We start from the raw sequence: 17317 nt of genomic DNA, 5'->3' as shown, positions 1-17317 counted from the left end.
GTTGCGCGTCAGCGATTGGACAAATCCTTTGACCCTTCCACGTGACCAATGCGCATGCTCCTTGCCACTAGCTTTATAGCTTAACCGCCGCGTGAGCTTCTCCTGTGCAGGTAAGGACGATAAACCTGATTTCCATAACCTCGGTAAATCTTCGTTTTGACTGTAAAATAACTAACGTTACAAATGACGAATATATATTGTTTATATTGGACTCCTATTTTTTTGTAGCGTAATGTACATCTCGTGATGAAAACGTGCAGCTCGTGGCCATCAAATTAGCTTCGCAAGCTAGCTAGGCCAGAGGCCTTGCCTTTCACATCAAATATCTGTTATTCTGCTGTTGCATGTTAACATTTAGTTAGCTACTATCATCTTCAAACTAAAAGTTGTTATATCTAAAACGCACAGGATTCAGCAAATATTCACATATTGAGTGCAAATGCAGCACAGGCAAAAGGAAAAAACAGCTCTTGCGGTTAGCTGCATCTCGTGTTAGCTAGCCATTTGTTTTTAAGATGAATAGCTAATGTTGCGATACATTCGCTATACTCTTGTCTTTGCTATATCTGGGTCTAATAGTCTTCTGATCCAGAGACTGGATCCAAATTCCCCTTTTAATCACAAACATCACTGCTCATTGTAACCTTGTAACTACACATTTGAGCTCTTTTCAATTCATGTCAAATTGTGTCCAAACTACAGTTAGGCCAATTGTTGGTCAATTGGTAAATTGTGAGCGTTGTCCTTGCTCTATGAAGATTAACCCATGTTTGATCTATCTTCTCTTCTGGCTATGACATACAGTTCATGATACTGTATATCTTCCTCTACTTTCGTATGAGGTCAATTCACGTCTGAATCTTTACTGTACATTTTCCTCCTTTTCTGTGAGTTGTCTCTCTTCAATGCATTTTATAAATGATTCTTCCTGTTTCTTTCAAATAAACCTAACATTCTGATTCTGAACACAGTTCAATTGACTACTATTTGAATTGGGCCATTCTCTCCACACTTGCTATCTGTACATTGTAGGCTAACTGAACCTGGCTGCAGACCGTGTTGTTTGCACCTCCATATCCCCATGCTAACTGTGGAGGAGGGCGGCAGACAAGAACTTATACCCTACACTTTCACCATTATGTTTCTGCAGAAATACATATTCCATCAGATGAAGAGGAGAGCTTTCCTTTTCTTCATCCACGTTGACTTGTTGCCACGGCGTCGTCTCATTTTGAATTGACTGAATCTTCTCTTCGATCAAAGACTTTTAAATTGTCCCTCCCTTAACTGCTTCCTTATTCTGTTCTTGTGCTGTGTAGTCTCACGTTGAGTTAGTTTAGAGCACGTCAGCCATTTTGAGGATTGCCATGTCCCAGAAGATTCCATCTGATAGCTCTCAGAAAGGCTTTGCTGTGGGACGCGGGCTCCTGGCTGCTGCTGAGACCCTCAACTTCAGCATGAATGAACAGCGTTCAGACAGCGTCCATCATGGCTCAACCTCCAGACAGTTGCACAGCATGTCCTCAGGTATGGGTGGTGGTGAGGGCGACCGTGACCCGCAGCTGTCCCGTCGTGGTGGCAGCCACATTGGCAACTCCATGAAGCTGTTTGCCAGCTTGGGCCTGTCGCCCGCTGACCTAGACGTGCTGGCACAGATCCCAGAAGACAACATTAGTGTGGAGACCTTGCCTCACCTTATAATGCAACTTAAGAACCGGAAGGTGGATTCTGACAGACGCATGGCAGGCAACTCTAGAGGAGACCTGTCAGGGCTCTCCCCTGAGCCCTCATACAGAGCCAGCAGAGACGACTGGGACGATATGCGTGTTGGAAGACAGGGTGGTTCCATGGGGCAGGCTTCGGCCCGCGCTCAGCAAGGAGACTTGGGCTACGGTTCCATCCAAGACACTCCAGCTGGAAGGTATGAACTCGACTATGGCCACGGCAGTGGTGGAAGAGATCCAGGGTGGTATTCAGATCTTTCCCATGATCGCTACAGCGGTATGGGCATGGGTCCCCCCTCAGCGGCAGACAGTGTCTTTATGACCAGGAGAATGGGATCCCCGTCCCAAGGCAAAGTGCAGGACTTCTTGGGAGTCATACCTCACATGTTTCCCCATGTGTGCTCTCTTTGTGATTTTGACGTGCATTCCACCATGGTGAGTAGTAACTCCAATTCATTTTCCACTTTACCTGTCTGTTTCATCCATCCACACACCGTCTACTCTGATCTCAGTTTGATTGCCACTCTCATGCACTCACGGACACTTTTTCAATTCAAAGACCACTTTTGAATTTATAATCAAATATTTTATAGCTTTTGATTATCAAGTGACTGGAAAGCCAATATACAGTACACTAAGTAATGGTTCAACAAAAGTCTGTTTATATTTGCATCATATACCCACTTATTCAGCTTCTTTCTACATTTGAAGAGCCATAGTTTAATCACCCTTTGCTTTCTAATTGGTGTGGGAGCCAATTAATGTATACAGTGTAGGTATGCAGTAAATCAGTCACTCATCCAGTGTTTGTCTTGGTCTGCAGGAGTGGAACCAGCACACTGATGGATTACGTCATGCAGAAAACCAGAGGCTCCTCCTGCAGATGTAAGTTCCTCTTCCTCTTCAAACATTCTGTGTTATTTATGTAAAGGCCTTTTAGCAACGAGGTTGTTAGAACTAATGTTCAGATACACACTGAAACATCTGTGTAGAACTTTTACACTGCCTACTGGAAAAAGCATGGGGAAAAAATAAAGCAACTTTTGGAGTTCTGTCTTAAAATAAAATTGTGTGTGAACCATCAATAATTTTTTGACCAATGTTCTCCCATGATCTTTAGGTACCCAGAATGGGATCCACACATGGCCACAAGCAGGAGGTATGTGTCTCTTCCTCTCCACACAAACACACACACTCTTGCTCTCTCTTTCTCACACTCGCCGGTTGTTATAACATGTTTGCAAATATTAGTCCCAAGAGTTGATAAAGAACATACGAACACTATTTATTTGTATTTTTTATTTAACCTTTATTTAACCAGGTTTAAGCCAGTTGAGAACAAGTTCTCATTTACAACTGGCCAAGATAAAGCAAAGCAGTGCGATAAAAACAACAACGACACAGAGTTACATATGGGGTAAACAAAACGTACAGTCAGTAACACAATAGAAAATCTATATACAGTGTGTGCAAATGTAGTAAGTTATGGAGGTAAGGCAATAAATAGGCCATAGTGCAAAATAATTACAATTTAGTATTAACACTGGAGTGATTGATGTGCAGAAGAAGATGTGCAAATAGAGATACTGGGGTGCAAATGAGCAAAATAAATAACAATATGGGGATGAGGTAGTTGGGTGGGCTAATTACAGATGGGCTGTGTACAGGTGCAGTGATCGGTAAGCTGCTCTGACAACTGATGCTTAAAGATAGTGAGGGAGATAAGTGTCTCCAGCTTCAGAGATTTTTGCAGTTCGTTCCAGTCATTGGCAGCAGAGAACTGAAAGGAATGGCGGCCAAAGGAGGTGTTGGCTTTGGGGATGACCAGTGAGATATACCTGCTGGAGCGCATACTACGGGTGGGTGCCAACAAGAGCGTACAGGTCACAGTGGTGGGTATTATATGGGGTTTTGGTGACAAAACGGATGGCACTGTGATAGACTACATCCAATTTGCTGAGTAGAGTGTTGGAGGCTATTTTGTAAATGACATCGCCTAAGTCAAGGATCGGTAGGATAGTCAGTTTTACGAGGGCATTTTTGGCAGCATGAGTGAAGGAGGCTTAGCTGAGAAGGTACGGTGGGATTCAAAATGGTCGGTGATCTGTTTAACTTGGCTTTCAAATACTTTCGAAAGACAGGGCAGGATGGATATGGGTCTGTAACAGTTTGGATCTAGTGTCACCCCCTTTGAAGAGCGGGATGACCGCGGCAGCTTTCCAATCTCTGGGGATCTCAGACGATACGAACGAGAGGTTGAACGGGCTGGTAATAGGGGTTGCGACAATTTCGGCGGCTAATTTTAGAAAGAAAGGGTCCAGATTGTCTAGCCCAGCTTATTTGTAGGGGTCCAGATTTTGCAGCTTTTTTAGTTAACAATATACTTTCCGGTGTTTTGACTTTAAAGAGCAACTACCCCTAAAAACCAGCTTCTCGTTTAGAAAACAGCCTATGTGGCATTGATATGAGTGTGAAACATTTATTCTACTGTCAGAATTGACTACAAAGTGTAAATACAGTAATTTTGGTAATAAAGTCAGTCTTGTCCAAAGCAGAGTTTTGTGAGACTTGTGGTCGTGACTGCATCACAACATAAATTAAGGTTGGCTTTGTTTTAATCCTACCCACAGCGGGCAGCACACTAGTAATCATCAATTCAGAGTGCAGCTGCACGTGACCCGATCGTAATCCCTGTGGTAAATTTGGGTTGACTTTGGATATCCCTATGGGGCTAGTTAGGGACCATCGGTAAATTACACCATGTACATGGGACGATATGTTGAAATTCCAGTAGCTCCAAATTTCAGTGACTTAAAAACCTCAAACCAACTATAAATTGTAGAAATTCATATACAAATATTGAAAGCATTTAATGAGAACTAAAAGGTATGAAAATATTGTCTCATTTACATTGTGTAATTTATTGACAGTCCCTATCTAGCCCCGGGGATAGGCTATCCAAAGTCAAACCAGATTGACCACGGTCGCACACCAGCCGGCTAAAGTTAATTGTCTAAATAATTTGTTTAACTCTTCTCACCTGCGAACACGCATACGAGACACCCACACCATACCACACCCCGAAACCAAATCGTGTTTGAATTAAGTCATGGACGCTAGCATTTCTTAATTAAACAAATCTAAAACGAGGCCAAATCAGGAAGTGAAGTTGCACTTTAAATACGTGACTGAATCAGTCTTGTGTAATAGTAGAGTGAATCTCATGTTTGTCCCTTTCAGCGGTGGGTCTCATCTACTGGAGACGAACAACCAATCAGCCAGTCTCCTGGGACCAGTCCCAATGGCTGGAGGAGGAGGGCGCATGAGCTCCGGCTGGGGTAATGGTGTGTCTGTGTGAAAAATGTACGTCTGTGTCTGAAATGGAATCCTATTCCCTATATAGTGCACTACTTTTGATCAGGGTCTGATAGGGCTCTGGTCAAAAGTAGTGCACTATATAGGGAATTAGGGTGCCTTTTCGGACTCACCCAACGTATGCTTATTGCTGTCACTTACTGATTTATTATTTTGTATTCATTACTATGTAATCATTATCATTGTCATTTAAAGGGATAGGCCTAGTTCACCCAAATGACATAATGGCTTCCTGACCCTGTAATCAGTCCATGAACAAAGTAAGACAGTAATCCATGTTTGTTTTTTTGTTTGGCTGGCCACTGCCATGTTGTAATTGAAGTGACTGTGGGTCCTTGAAAAGCCGTATATAAAACCCATGTGTTATTATCATGTATTTTAGGTGGTGGTGCTGGATCTAATGTTGGACCAGGCAAGGCACATCAACATTCTATGCCACCTAAGCCGGTAATGTGTTTTATTTGTCATGATATTATCTTGATAAAGTAATATATACAGTGGGGAAAAAAAGTATTTAGTCAGCCACCAATTGTGCAAGTTCTCCCACTTAAAAAGATGAGAGAGGCCTTTAATTTTCATCATAGGTACACGTCAACTATGACAGACAAAATGAGAAAAACAATTCCAGAAAATCACATTGTAGGATTTTTTATGATTTTATTTGCAAATTATGGTGGAAAATAAGTATTTGGTCAATAACAAAAGTTTCTCAATACTTTGTTATATACCCTTTGTTGGCAATGACACAGGTCAAACGTTTTCTGTAAGTCTTCACAAGGTTTTCACACACTATTTTGGCCCATTCCTCCATGCAGATCTCCTCTAGAGCAGTGATGTTTTGGGGCTGTCGCTGGGCAACACCGACTTTCAACTCCCTCCAAAGATTTACTATGGGGTTGAGATCTGGAGACTGGCTAGGCCACTCCAGGACCTTGAAATGCTTCTTACGAAGCCACTCCTTCGTTGCCCGGGCAGTGTGTTTGGGATCATTGTCATGCTGAAAGACCCAGCCACGTTTCATCTTCAATGCCCTTGCTGATGGAAGGAGGTTTTCACTCAAAATCTCACGATACATGGCCCCAATCATTCTTTCCTTTACACGGATCAGTCGTCCTGGTCCCTTTGCAGAAAAACAGCCCCAAAGCATGATGTTTCCACCCCCATGCTTCACAGTAGGTATGGTGTTCTTTGGATGCAACTCAGCATTCTTTGTCCTCCAAACACGACGAGTTGAGTTTTTACCAAAAAGTTCTATTTTGGTTTCATCTGACCATATGACATTCTCCCAATCCTCTTCTGGATCATCCAAATGCACTCTAGCAAACTTCAGACGGGCCTGGACATGTACTGGCTTAAGCAGGGGGACACGTCTGGAACTGCAGGATTTGAGTCCCTGGCGGCGTAGTGTGTTACTGATGGTAGGCTTTGTTACTTTGGTCCCAGCTCTCTGCAGGTCATTCACTAGGTCCCCCTGTGTGGTTCTGGGATTTTTGCTCACCGTTCTTGTGATCATTTTGACCCCACGGGGTGAGATCTTGCGTGGAGCCCCAGATCAAGGGAGATTATCAGTGGACTTGTATGTCTTCCATTTCCTAATAATTGCTCCCACAGTTTATTTCTTCAAACCAAGCTGCTCACCTATTGCAGATTCAGTCTTCCCAGCCTGGTGCAGGTCTACAATTTTGTTTCTGGTGTCCTTTGACAGCTCTTTGGTCTTGGCCATAGTGGAGTTTGGAGTGTGACTGTTTGAGGTTGTGGACAGGTGTCTTTTATACTGATAACAAGTTCAAACAGGTGCTATTAATACAGGTAACGAGTGGAGGACAGAGGAGCCTCTTAAAGAAGAAGTTACAGGTCTGTGAGAGCCAGAAATCTTGCTTGTTTGTAGGTGACCAAATACTTATTTTCCACCATAATCTGCAAATAAATTCATTAAAAATCCTACAGTGTGATTTTCTGGAATTTTTTTTCTTAATTTGTCTGTCATAGTTGATGTGTACCTATGATGAAAATTACAGGCCTCTCTCATCTTTTTAAGTGGGAGAACTTGCACAATTGGTGGCTGACTAAATACTTTTTTTCCCCACTGTATATCTTGATAAAATACGATCTCTTTACTGTGATGCAGTGACCAAGTAACTCCTCTTCAAAAACACATGTATTTTACTGGTGTGCCTTTTTTGGAGTGAAAGTGATGGACTCAACGTGTTTATTTTGTAACTGTCTGAACTTGTTCTCCTCCTCCTCCAGATCAGAAGCAAAGTAGTGGTGGCCAAGTATGACAGGCCTCCTCAGTCTAACAAAGCCCTGTTCGCCCTAGCGGAACCCTTTGGAACTCTGTGTGAACACCTGGTCCTCAAGAACAAGGTAGAGCACACCACTGTTCCGGCTTGCCAGAGGCCTCATTTATCACTCAATGCTGGCGTACGTGGATATTCTAGGATTTGCCTAGCGTAACAAATTATTGAGATTTATCAAACTGTCGCCACGCAACATATACGCATTTTTTTTTTCATTGATAAAATCAGAACCATACTGTATCTCTGTGCTCGTGAACAAGTGTTACACTCCACCTGGAAAACAGCCTCCGTTCACCTTTTTATGGTAACAAAAACGCCCTCATTTGCTGTATGATTTGGAAATGCTGGAACTGGGCCGTGACAGTTTCTAAAGCGCAATGGAAAATTTGATCACATTTTTTTTGCAGTGACTTTTAAACTACACTTATTATGATTCTGCTATGCAATCTCCTTACCAACGGCAAATGCGTCCGTGTCATCATTAGGCCTACGGTTTTAATGTTTTTATTAGCCTACCATTATTAGAATTCCCGTGCCTCAAACACCTCAATTTCCCCCAAAAAGAACAATATTGGCTTGCAACACAAGTTGTGCGTATGCATGGTTTGAGAAGTGCGTGGAAATTTGCACCCTTTCCCCTCCAAGTTCAAAACGGATAAATACCAAACTTGGCGCAGGCAAGGTTTAAGTCTTTTTTTTTGTGCGTACACACTTTTGATAAATTACGCCCCTAGTACTTGACTATAAAGATTCTTCATGGAGTGTCCAGGAAACTGCCCCTTTTGTGTTTCACAACACTTTCCTCTCATTACAATGTATAAATCAATTCTGCTTTGAATTTGCGATAACAGAGTAACGTATTACAGTCCAATGGAAATAAACGTATCACAATGCAAACTCTACTTTGAATAACCGGGTAACTGTCAGTGAAGATGTATGTTTTTTTTTTGTTTTTTTTTACACTTGACTTGCTCTTCTTACCCCATATTTTAACAGAAGAAAACAGTTGACATTGTTGTATATGAGCACATGCTGACTGGTCGTGTACCACGGGGCTCATGGTGCATTGATCTACTCCCCAGGCCTTTTTAGAAATGGAGACCCATAAGGAAGCTAGGGATGTGGTCAACCACTACCAGAAGAACCCAGCGGTGTTAAATGGGAAACAAATCACCATTTATCTGTCCAAGGAACTCATGGTGATTCAGGTAATATTGGAATGTCCTTATTCATCTATTTTCATTAGTTTTACCCCCTGTATCTTATCTGCTGTATAGATGAAATACTTCAAAATCACTCAGCTGCATTTCTAACTTTTCTGTCCATTTTAACAGTTATTCAGTACAAGCAGCGATCGTGCATGCAGACGAGTACACGTCATATTTTCCTCTTTCTGAACACAGAAAGACAGCAGAACTGAGAGGGTGAACCGCGAGGCGAAACAAGGCAAAGATCCAGAGGCAGCGAACCAGTCACAGGTGGTCTTCTTTTCCAACTTGCCGCATGAGAACGAGAAGAAGCAGGAACTGCTCACCATCGCGCGGCGCTTCGGCGTCGTGGAGAAACACTTGTTTCTAACCAAAGAGGTAAAAGTCTTTATTATTCTCTGTTTGTATAAAAAAAAAACATACTCATGGATGGATAAAAGTGTCTGTTAAATGGCATATATTATTTTATATTATAGTATTTATATTGTCAGTCTTTTTTTAATTTCTGGATGTGTCATGAATGCTTAAAATGTATCATTAGCGTTCGTCTTCCAAGGCTTTTGTTCAGCTGGGGTCTGCAGAGGATGCCGAGATGTTGGTGAAGTACTACACTCTGAATCCACTGACCATCCATGGGAAGGGTGTCCGCTTAAACATCTGTACCAAGTACAAGACCTTAAAGTAAGAGTTCCCAGAGTGATTCAGTGCTTCATTATCATAGTAGAGGACTTAGTTGGCCTTTTTTCACAGAGGTATATGGACTGATTGTGGATTGTTGTCCGTCTGTAACAGTGTGAATAATCGCTCAAGCAATCTGATGGATGACAAGAGGAGGAGAAGCAGCAGTAGTACTGGGCCCAAAGACAAAGCTTCCTCCTCCAAGAGCACCAAATCTTCCTCTAGCAGCAAAGCCAAAGAGGACAAGAAGGAACCACCAAAAGGAGAGGACTGCGGTGCAGGGAGAGAGGGAGAGGGATCCGGGAGAGAGGGAGAGGGGTCAGGGAGAGAGGGAGTGGGGTCAGGTGACGAGGTGGCTGGTGTGATGGAGGGAGATGAAGCTGAGGAGTACAAAGGAGAGGGAGACCAGGGTTCAGGTGATGATGGGCCGTCAGCGGACAAGGCTGAAGCCGCGACGGAAGACCCAGAGACTGCTGCCAAAACCAGTCTGGAATCCCAGGAGGAGAAGGAACCAGCTCCGGACTCAGACGACGTTCCGAGCACTGCAGATGTTCTGAGCAGTAGTGATGTCACAGAGAAGGCTGAGGGGGCAGAAGTGGAGCAGGGGACTGTGCCTGGTCCGGAGGAGAAAGCGGAGGGAGAGCCTGAGAGTGAACAGATGGAAACTGAAGCCGCTACAGATGAGCCAGAGACCGAGGACAAGGATGACATGCCGTCGGCAGAGCCAGCAGAGAGCTCGGAGATGCACGAGGAACAGCTACCTGCAGATCAGGTAGGTCAACAACAGAAAATATTAGATTTATCTTGCTTATACTGCTCATGTATTTTTGTTCAGTTTGAGACAAAGTTCTGTAGAGCACAGTGACCTATCTGCCTTTTTGTTGTTGTTGTTCGTATTGTACAAATGTATTTAGAATATGTAACTAATATGTTGACATACAGTACCAGTAAAAAGTTTGGACACACCTACTCATTCCAGGGTTTTTCTTTATTTTAACTATTTTTTTTACATTTGAGAATAATAGTGAAGACATCAAAACTATGAAATAACACATGGAATCAAGTAGGAACCAAAAAAGTGTTAAACAAATCAAAATATATTTGAGATTCTTCAATGTAGCCACCCTTTGCCTTGATGACAGCTTTGCCCACTGTTGGCATTCTCTCAACCAGCTTCATGAGGTAGTCACCTGGAATGCGTTTTCAATTAACAGGTGTGCCTTCTTAAAAGTTAATTTGTGGAATTTCTTTCCTTGTTAATGCGTTTGAGCCAATCAGTTGTGTTGTGATAAGGCCGGGGGAGGGGGTATACAGAAGATAGCCCTATTTGGTAAAAGACCAAGTCCGTATTATGGCAAGAACAGCTCAAATAATCAAACGACAGTCCATCATTACTTTAAGACATGAAGGTCAGTCAATCTGGAAAATGTGAATAACTTTGAAAGTGTTTTCAAGTGCTGTCTCAAAAACCATCAAGCGCTATGATGAAACTGGCTCTCATGAGGACCTCCACAGGAAAGGAAGACCCAGAGTTACCTCTGCTGCAGAGGATAAGTTCATTAGTTACCAGCCTCAGAATTTGCAGCCCAAATAAGTGCTTCAGAGTTCAAGTAACAGACACATCTCAACATCAACTGTTCAGAGGAGACTGCGTGAATCAGGCCTTCATCGTCTAATTGCTGGAAAGAAACCACTACTAAAGGACGCCAATAAGAAGAAGAGACTTGCTTGGGCCAAGAAACACGAGCAATGGACATTAGACCGGTGGAAATCTGTTCTTTGGTCTGGAGTCCAAATTTGAGAGTTTAGGTTCCAATCGCTGTGTCTTTGTGAGACGCAGTGTAGGTGAACGGATGATCTCCGCATGTGTAGTTCCCACCGTGACGCATGGAGGAGGAGGTGTGATGGTGTGGGGGTGCTTTGCTGGTTTGGGATGAGTTGGACCGCAGAGTGAAGGAAAAGCAGCCAACAAGTGCACAGCATATGTGGGAACTCCTTCAAGACTGTTGGAAAAGCATTCCAGGTGAAGCTGGTTGAGAGAATGCCAAGAGTGTGCAAAGCTGTCATCAAGGCAAAGGGTGGCTACTTTGAAGAATCTCAAATATAAAATATATTTAGATTTGTTTAACACTTTAGTTACTACATGATTCCATATGTGTTATTTCATAGTTTGTGTCTTCACTATTATTCTACAATGTAGAAGAAAAATAAATAGTAAAGAAAAACCCTGGAATGAGTAGGTGTCCAAACTTTTGACTGGTAGTGTATATGTTGAATATGTTGACATACATGTTGTTGTGTCTTTCCTTCAGGAGGAGGGCAGTATGGAGCAGGATTTCCCAGAGAACATGGATGACTTTGTGACTCTGGATGAGCTGGCAGAGGACGAGGACTTGGAGAGACAGGACTCCTCTTCCAAAGAAAAATACTCATCTTCAGGTAAACAACATTAACTTTACCTCTAGCATGATGTATGATCATTTAATTTAGGATGATTGATGACAGTGTCTGTGGAATTGGAAAACCATTGGAATAAGCTACAGCAACTGTTGTTGGAAAAGTGAAGAGTTGTGTAATTCTCTTTCTCTCGCTCTCACTCACTTTCTCTGCAGGAAGCTCTAAGAAAACTGGGGGATTGAGAGTGGTCAATGTTGTGGGATTTAAACGAGCCTATGGTTTTCTGAACGAGATCTTGGCCCTGGCCAAACCCTTCGGGACAGTAGTTCAGCACCTGGTGCTTGACGTGAGACCTGAGGTAAAGTTGGTTGGTTGGTTGATTGATTTAATTTGACAGTGAAGCAAAAACAGTATGATGGAAGTCAACGCCTAACCATTGTGTATCTTTTCTTTGTTGGTGAACCTAGGCCTTTCTGCAGCTCACTTCGGAAGAAGAGGCGAAAGCAATGGTCAATTTCTACAGTGGGAATGTAACTCCCACTGTGTGTGGGAAGTCTGTGAAAATCTACCATTCACAGACATACGCTACCATTCAGGTGAGCTCCATACCTGAAGATTCAGTTCGCCAGCCTTCTACAGTAGAAGTTGTTTGTAATGTTTCCTGTTCTTGCAGAGTGGGAGAGTGGTATACGTGGGACAGATTCCTCACTTCAAATCCTCTGATGCCTCCCTCCTGAAAATCGCTGAACCGTTCGGCAAAATCAGACGCTATTTCCTGAACAGATCTCGCAATGAGGTAATGAAATCTTTTGTTCTCTCTTCTGCCACAGGGCTTCTTAAAATGCTTCATGGGTGAATGAGTGGGATACAATAGAAATCAGATGTTTGTTTTTAATTATTTCATTTCTAGTGTTTCATTGAGATGGAACGTGGAGAGGACGCTGAGAGAATGGCTGAGACCTACAAGGACACGCCCCCTAAATTCGAAGGCAAGCGACTTACGGTGTACGTGAGCAGGAAGTACAAACAGCTGAAATATGGGTGAGTCAAATTAAACAACAGTTGGTGTATTTTCTGTGAGCGTTGTACAATTCAACTTGTTCTTTTTCTCACTACTAAGATGCTGCTCTTTGTATGTAATGTTAAAATATGTAATGTGCTTCAACTAAATTGCTCTCCCGAGACACTAAAGTTCAACTGAAATGGAATGCTCTTTCCCACACTAGACACCGACCACCATCCTCTGACTCTGAGGAGAAGAAGAGGCCGTCGAAGAGGGAGCGATCGGAGGGCGAAACGAGCTCCCACAGGAGCTCGGCAGCCAAAAGCTCAGCCAAGCAGGATGAAGAACCTCCAGTCAAGAAGTCCAGAGAGGAGACGGCAGACGAGCCTGAGAAGGAAGACGAGGAGAAGATGGTGGAGACGTCCACTGAGCAGAGTGAGGTCAGGAAGGAGGAGGAGGAGGTCCATGGGGAACATGGTCAACCCTCTGAGAACTCGGCTGGACAGGAGATGGACACTGACATGGTAAGTTTATCTGGCTTAGGTTGTTCTGGAATGGCACCTGTTCCCTATAGCACGCTACCTTTGGTCACAGTCCTATGGGGCTTTGGCCAAAAGTAGTGCGCTGTCACCCTCAGCAATCCCTCAATGTCCAGGATGATCTAATGGGGGATTAGGACACCATTTTGGACGTAACCCTAGGCAGTTTTAGTTTGTCAACCAAAAGGTAGTAACTTAAGGGACTGACTCTATTGCTCCACGCTGTAGAACATCAAAATGGAGGACAACGAGACGCCCATTTCCATAGTGAGTGTGAGGAGCGTCGAGGAGAACGGAGAGCCTGCTGGCACACCATCCCAGGCTGAGGGGAAGCTTTCATCAACCTGCCCTGTTCCTCTGGGGCCTTATGAGCCTAACAACCCAGTGGGTAAGGACATGCTCACATTAATTCTGTTTAGAGGGAAAAGGGGTTTTCTATGCGTTTACTAAAACCTTCTTTAATAACATATAGAATAACTTAATTTTTTCCGTGAGGCAACTCTTGTCTTGTCCAACACATGAACAAACATTATAAATATATACACTACATGGCCAAAAATATGTGGACACCCCTTCAAATTAGTGGATTCGGCTATTTCAGCCACATCCGTTGCTGACAGGTGTATAAAATCGAGCACACAGCCATGCAGTCTCCATAGACAAACATTGGCAGTAGAATGGCCCGTACTAAAGAGCTCAGTGACTTTCAACGTGGCACCGTCATAGCGTTCTCTGGAGTGCTGAATCACGCTTCACCATCTGGCAGTGCGACGGACGAATCTGGGTTTAGCAGATGCCAGGAGAACACTACCTGCCCCAATGCATAGTGCCAGCTGTAAAGTTTGGTGGAGGAGGAATAATGGTCTGGGGCTGCTTTTCATGGTTTGGGCTAGGCCCCTTAGTTCAGTGAAGGGAGATCTTAACATTACAGCATACAATTACATTCTAGATGATGCTGTGCTTCCAACTTTGTTGCAACAGTTTGGGGAAGGCCCTTTCTGTGCACAAAGCGAGGTCCATACGGAAATTGTTTGTTGAGATCAGTGTGGTAGAACTTGACTGGCCTGCACAGAGCCCTGACCTCAACCCCATCGAACACCTTTGGGATGAATTGGAACGCCGACTGCGAGCCAGGCCTAATCGCCCAACATCAGTGCCCGACCTCACTAATGCTCTTGTGGCTGAATGGAAGCAACTCCCCTCAGCGATGTTCCAACATCTAGTGCAAAGCCTTCCCAGAAGAGTGGAGGCTGTTATAGCAGCAAAGGGGGGGGGGCAACTTTATATTAATGCCCATGATTTTGAAATGAGATGTTCGACGAGCGGGTGTCCACATACATTTGGCCATGTAGGTTATATAATGTATATTTCATACATCATAGTGACTCTGTTGTCTGATTGCAGGTGTTGAATATGTGAAGATGGGGTACTACTGTAGGGTCTGTTTCCTGTTCTATTCCAACGAGGAGACAGCCAAGAAGGTTCATTGCAGCAGTCAATCTCACTACCAAAAACTCAAGGTAAACATACATTATTTGAGTCAATTAGCAGATATGCCAATATATCTGAGCAGTCATTTAAAACACACCAATACGTCTCTCACTTGGTATCAAAAACAGTTTTCAGCATAAGAAAAACGATATGCTCTGAAACGTAACTGCTGTCCCTGTTTTATTTTCAGAAACATCTGGAAAAAGAGAAGGCCAAAGCTCAAAGTACCACAGGGATGAAGACTGTGTAGGATATTACAAGTGTTGAGCTGTTAATCAATTGTTTATGCGTGGATAGAGTTAGTTTGTAACGCTAGAGTGGATGTTCCAGAATTTTTTTGGGCTTTCATGTTTAGCCATACAGCTCTGTCACTTTTTCTTTTAACCAATATACTGTACCAGGAGGAACCAACTATGAATGGCTCTGGAGAATGTATGGAGTTTTGTATGCCTGGTTTTGTTTAATGTTTTCTGACGACTCATCTTGCTAAATGTTTTATTTGTATTAAAGTCATAGGACTACATCCCCTCAGATGCTGGACTTTTGTTGTGATAAGAAATAATGTAACCAGTTATAAAGAAAGGAGGTTGATCATTTTAACTAATAGAATAAATTAGTTAGTAATAAACTCATTTTACGTTTTAGTCATTTAGCAGACGCTCTTATCCAGAGCGATTTACAGTTAGTGAGTGCGTACATTTTCATACTGCCTCCCATGCAGACGGTCTGATAATTGCATTGCTTGGAAGTACACAGAACAAAAATATAAATGCAACATGTAACGTGTTGGTCCCATGTTTCATGAGCTGAAATAAAAGATCCCAGAAATTTTCCATACGCACAAACAGCTTATTTATCTAATGTTGTTGTATACATTTGTTTACATCCCTGTTAGTGAGCATTTCTCCTTTGCCAAGATAATCCATCCACCTGACAGGTGTGGCATATCAAGAAGCTGATTAAACAGCATGATCATTACACAGGTGCACCTTGTGCTGGGGACAATAAAAGGCCACTCTAAAATGTGCCGTTTTGTCACACAACACAATGCCACAGATGTCTGAAGTTTTAGAGGGAGTGTGCGTTTGGCATGCTGACTGCAGGAATGTCCACCAGAGCTGTTGCCAGAGAATTGAATGTTCATTTCTCTACCATAAGCTGCCTCCAATGCCATATTTAGAGAATTTGGCAGGAAGTACAACCGGCCTCACAATCGCAGACCACGTATAACAAGACCAGGACCTCCACATCCTGCTTCTTCACCTGTGGGATGGTCTGAGACGAGCAACTCATACAGCTGATGAAACTGGGTTTGCACAACCGAAGGATTTCTGCACAAACTGTCAGAAACCATCTCAGGGAAGCTCATCTGCATGCTCGTCGTCCTCACCAGGGTCTTGACCTGACTGCAGTTTGACGTCGTAACTGACTTCAGTTGGCAAATGCTTACCTTCGATGGCTACTGGCACGCTGGAGAAGTGTGCTCTTCACCGATGGATCCCGGTTTCAACTGTACCGGGCAGATGGCAGACAGAGTGTATGGCGTGGTGAGGGCGAGGGATTTGCTGATGTCAACGTTGTGAACAGAGTACCCCATGGGGGTTATGGTATGGGCAGGCATAAGCTACGGACAACGAACACAACTGCATTTTATCGATGGCAATTTGAATGCACAGAGATACCATGATGAGATCCTGAGACCCATTGTCGTGCTATTCATCCACATAACTCATGTTTCAGCATGATAATGTACGGCCCCATGTCGCAAGGATCTGTACACAATTCCTGGAAGCTAAAAATGTCCCAGTTCTTCCATGGCTTGCATACTCACCAGACATGTCACCAATTGAGCAGGTTTGGGATGCTCTGGATCGACGTGTACGACAGCGTGTTCCAGTTCCCGCCAATATCCAGCAACTTCGCACAGCCATTGAAGAGGAGTGGGACAACGTTCCACAGGCCACAATCAACAGCCTGAAACAACCCTATGTGATGGAGATGTGTTCTGCTGCATGAGGCAAATGGTGGTCACACCAGATACTGACTGTTTTTTAAATCCACACATCTACCTTTTTTAAAAGGTATCTGTGATCAACAGATGCTTATCTGTATTGTCAGATCCCAGATCCCAGTCATGTGAAATCCATAGATTAGGAGGGCCTAATTAATTAATTTAAATTGACCGATTTCCTTATATGAACTGTTGCGTTTATATTTTTGTTGAGTGTGTATTGGCATCATGTTACTGGAGGAGAATGACCCCGTGTAGCTCAGTTGATAGAGCATGGCGCTTGCAACGCCAGGGTTGTGGGTTCGTTTCCCACGGGGGGCCAGTATGAAAATGTATGCACTCACTAACTGTAAGTCGCTCTGGATAAGAGCGTCTGCTAAATGACTAAAATGTAAAAAAAAAAAAAAAAAAAAAAAAAGAATGGTTACAAAGAAATGTGTCGAGATCCCCTTCTATTGGTGAGCATGCACTTTACACGTGCAGTTCATGTTTGGACCAGGAGATGGTGGTGTTGTTCCTAATATACACGAGTCAACAGGACTGATTTAAGGATAATAGTTTTTCTAAGGATTACTTACTTGTGATTATTAC

General features: G+C 43.3%; 1 protein-coding gene across 4 annotated transcripts; it reads left to right on the top strand.

Moving 5' to 3' along the window:
- Nucleotides 1-57: 57 nt before the first annotated feature.
- LOC121530741 (matrin-3-like) lies at nt 58-15246 on the top strand. 4 transcript variants are annotated; one of them, XM_041835957.2, is made up of 20 exons: nt 58-110; nt 1151-2159; nt 2548-2609; nt 2845-2883; nt 4965-5068; nt 5482-5546; nt 7350-7466; nt 8482-8607; nt 8803-8985; nt 9149-9288; nt 9400-10057; nt 11598-11724; nt 11898-12040; nt 12150-12278; nt 12356-12478; nt 12593-12723; nt 12909-13209; nt 13453-13612; nt 14629-14744; nt 14906-15246. In XM_041835957.2, the coding sequence occupies exons 2-20, from the start codon at nt 1368-1370 to the stop codon at nt 14963-14965; spliced, it is 3576 nt and encodes a 1191-aa protein (XP_041691891.2). In that variant the 5' UTR covers nt 58-110; nt 1151-1367; the 3' UTR covers nt 14966-15246. The 4 variants fall into 4 exon arrangements, with proteins under 4 accessions (XP_041691891.2, XP_041691883.2, XP_041691900.2 ...); XM_041835949.2 differs by having other exon boundaries at nt 77-2159; XM_041835966.2 differs by having other exon boundaries at nt 83-2159; nt 4965-5062.
- The last annotated feature ends 2071 nt before the right edge of the window (nt 15247-17317 follow it).

Source organism: Coregonus clupeaformis, chromosome 2 (assembly GCF_020615455.1).
Source record: "Coregonus clupeaformis isolate EN_2021a chromosome 2, ASM2061545v1, whole genome shotgun sequence".
Classification (NCBI taxonomy): Eukaryota; Metazoa; Chordata; class Actinopteri; order Salmoniformes; family Salmonidae; genus Coregonus; species Coregonus clupeaformis.
The sequence above is the reverse complement of the archived record's forward strand: the minus strand, read 5'-3'. Positions and strand labels throughout refer to the sequence as shown.

Bases quoted from the DNA above. Each gene is read 5' to 3' on its own strand.
- LOC121530741 (XM_041835957.2), top strand. From the start codon at position 1,368: ATGTCCCAGAAGATTCCATCTGATAGCTCTCAGAAAGGCTTTGCTGTG. The intron at 5,547-7,349 runs GTAATGTGTTTT...CTCCTCCTCCAG, and splicing joins ATTCTATGCCACCTAAGCCG to ATCAGAAGCAAAGTAGTGGT. The intron at 13,613-14,628 runs GTAAGGACATGC...GTCTGATTGCAG, and splicing joins TGAGCCTAACAACCCAGTGG to GTGTTGAATATGTGAAGATG.